The sequence below is a fragment of the Pseudomyrmex gracilis genome, unplaced genomic scaffold, assembly GCF_002006095.1.
Source record: "Pseudomyrmex gracilis isolate BER0280 unplaced genomic scaffold, ASM200609v1 scaffold_920, whole genome shotgun sequence".
In the NCBI taxonomy this organism is placed as follows: Eukaryota; Metazoa; Arthropoda; class Insecta; order Hymenoptera; family Formicidae; genus Pseudomyrmex; species Pseudomyrmex gracilis.
The window spans coordinates 18,629-21,919 of NW_018021504.1; the positions used below are offsets into that span (position 1 = coordinate 18,629).

A 3,291-nucleotide genomic window follows, 5' to 3' on the forward strand; every position below is an offset into this window, starting at 1 on the left:
TAAGAATATATTCTTAAATAAAAAATATATTCTTAATTTCAGAAGAATATCATCTAAAATCTTTAAGAAGATTTTTTAAGTATAAAATCTACTTACAAGAATATAATTTTTTTGGTGTATATATATATATATATGTTATATATATATATACACGTACACCGAGAAAATTGTATTCTTGTTTTGAGGATATCCCACTTACTTTAAGTATATTTTATACTAAACTAGGCGCCAAGAAGAATTTCTTATTTTAAGAGGAAAATCCTCTAAATAGTAATATTGATTAGAATATAAAAAGCCTCTATAGAAAAACATATATATCTCACTATCGAAAAAAACTATATTCTTAAATAAAGAATATATTCTTAAATAAAGAATATATTCTTAATTTCAGAAGAATATCATCTAAAATCTTTAAGAAGATTTTTTAAATATAAAATCTTCTACTTACGAGAATATAATTTTTTCGGTGCAAGAACAGAAGGACACTCCTGAAAAGTGCGTTGAGTGCGTGCCGCGTCAGAAATGGACGCGCGAAAAATTTGAAACTCGGACTCTGATCGTTTTCTGTACGAAAACATACGTCCTTCCGAGAAAACGTCGTAGCAATAGCAAGAGAAGCAGCCGCCAACTTCGACAGCAATTTCGGAGCAATATTCTTGAAATAACACCAAAGCCTTCTCTTTTTTTTTTTTTTTTTGCTCTTTACCCTACCTACTTTAGGTTCACGAGAGAAATTGTCGACGGCAATTTTTCTAAACAACCGCTGTTCGGAAAAAAAAAAAATAGCGGAGTGCGCCGGTAAGTATTAAAATAAACGCGACTTCAATAAGATATGAGAACGCGAATTTCGCGCTGACGATCGAACCCGAAATTACGGGACACGGACCGGCATTAGCAGCTAACGCGCGCAGCGTTAGTTCCCCACTTGACTGTGAACAATGTCTTGGAAAGACGAAGTGGCGTACGCTATGACTCCCATCAAACTTTTAACTGTACCCGTAGGTGGTTGGCCCCTGCAGGATTACAACAAGTTTGCTCTGGCGCGTCACATCGTGTCCAGCTGCGGACTGGTACGTTTAAAAAAAAAAAAAATAATAAAAAATTATCCACCGCTCACGTGTTCGGCTTGTACGAAGTTCCGTGAACGTGTAAGTTCACGTATATAGCACGGGTTTGTTCGACGTGATATATCAACGCGACGGTAAAAAAAAAAATTAAAGACACGATGAATAATTTTTCTGTTTTCTGTGCAGAGCGTGATGGTTGTGGTGCAGTATCTCGAACTCTACTACAATTGCACCAGCGCGGTCGCGAATCTCGACGCTTTGACGCTCTTCGCGTGCGGCATTCTCGCCGTGTTGAAGATCGTGTGGTTCCGCGTGTACGCCGACAATCTCACGTGCAATTATTCTTCCGCCATGAGCGATTATCGCGCGATGGACACCGAGGAGAAGCGCGTTATCGTGCGAAAACACGCCTTCTTCGGGCGAATAATCAGCATCATCGCCCTGTTGATCTCTTACGTCGATTCGGCGGTGTTTATCGTAGGACACGCGCAAGTGAGCAGCGAGGAGGCTCATCTCAACATATCCGTCTGGGGCCATCGAGCGGGATACGCCGTTCCGTCAACGTGCACCTTGGCCCATTTTAACATCTCGACGGGTTTGTATCTGATCATTTTCGCGCTGGAGTGCATCTACCTCGTTATTATGTGCATTAGCAATCATGGTAAGCTTGCGATACAAAAAATAATTAAAAACATATCGGTAGATTTAAAAATACTAATATCTCTCTAAAAAATTTTCTCTCTCTCTCTCTCTCGTAGTATAATTATATTTAAATTAATTATATATTATAAACAACTTTTTGCTCGTCATATACGCATTTTTGCGCATTTCTTCTGCTTACGCAAATAAATATTAAATAATTTTAATTTTATTGATATTTATATTTTTTTAATAGTTTTTAAAATGAATATTTTATAAATTTTTTATTTTATTTTATTTTGATTTATTCGTAAATGCATCAATTCACGTGGTTGCAAAATATTCTCAATATCGCGATAATTCAAGGTAGCGATGCTCTGTTCCTTCACATTACGTTGCACGTTTGCGGCCAGTTGAAAATTCTGAAGATCCAGTTCAACAACTTCGACGTTGCGAGTCCGAATGTTTACGAGCGTTTTAACGCGCTAATCTTACGGCACGATCATTTGATAAGAATGGCCAGGAAACTCGCTGATGCAATTAGCTTTGTGCTGATAGTGCAACTTTTTATCAGCAGCGTGCTCATATGTATAGTGGGTGACTATATTATTTTATATTTATTTATGTTTGCGCGCACATTGACAAGAAGATCTTTTACGTTATACAACAAATATTTAAGTTAATCAGATTTTCTTTGTGTTGCAGGATTTCAATTTATTATTGCGATGACAACCGGCGATTTTGGCATGATGTCGAAAAGTTTCATGGTGCTTAGCGCTTTTCTGGCGCAGCTGACGGTATACAGTTTCGTCGGTGATTACTTGAAATCGCAGATGGAAGAAGTCGCTCTGTCCGTTTATCAGTGCGACTGGTACAATCTTCCCGCGAAGTTGGCGAGAAACATGGTCTTCATCATGATGTGGACTCAGCTCCCGATCAAACTTCAAGCTGGAAATTTTATCGTGATGGATCTGGCGACCTACATGAGCATTCTGAAAACGTCTGCTTCGTACTTGTCCGTCCTTCGTGTAATGGTGGAGACATAAAACGCGCTCGAAGCAATTAAACAAAAATTTCTACCAAATGGATATCTAGAAACACAACAATATAAAAACATAGTTTTAAAAAAATTGCTAATTACGTTATTATTTGCCAAAATATACAAAGCGTTAAACAATTAATGTAAAATCTCTCGTAGGCACGTAGAAGGAGTAAAACTGAGTCGAAAAGTCCTAAACCATTTTTTTCTATTACATATAATAAAGGAGTAATTATTGAATAAATCAAGTCAATCAGCGCCGACCTTTAGCCGGGCTCACGTCACGACCAAATCTAAATGTCGTTTAATCCGACAGCGGAAATTAATTATAATTACGGCTTGTCCAAATATAAATGTCGTAGAATCCGACAGCGGAAATTAATTATAATTACGGCTTGTCCAAATATAAATGTCGTTGAATCCGACAGCGAAAATTAATTATAATTACGGCCTGTCCAAATCTAAATGTCGGTTAATCCGACAGGGGGAATAATTTATAATTACGGCCTGTCCAAATTTAAATGTCGTTTAATCCGACAGCGGAAA

General features: G+C 37.4%; 1 protein-coding gene across 2 annotated transcripts; it reads left to right on the forward strand.

Annotated features, from left to right (window-relative positions):
- The first annotated feature begins 1,095 nt into the window (after window positions 1–1,095).
- Window positions 1,096–2,799, forward strand: LOC109861677 (odorant receptor 13a-like). 2 transcript variants are annotated; one of them, XM_020441419.1, is made up of 4 exons: window positions 1,096–1,148; window positions 1,254–1,728; window positions 2,073–2,303; window positions 2,412–2,799. In XM_020441419.1, exons 2-4 carry the CDS (start codon window positions 1,260–1,262, stop codon window positions 2,750–2,752), a joined length of 1,041 nt encoding a protein of 346 aa, XP_020297008.1. In that variant the 5' UTR covers window positions 1,096–1,148; window positions 1,254–1,259; the 3' UTR covers window positions 2,753–2,799. The 2 variants fall into 2 exon arrangements, with proteins under 2 accessions (XP_020297008.1, XP_020297009.1); XM_020441420.1 differs by having other exon boundaries at window positions 1,254–1,662.
- Window positions 2,800–3,291: the final 492 nt, after the last annotated feature.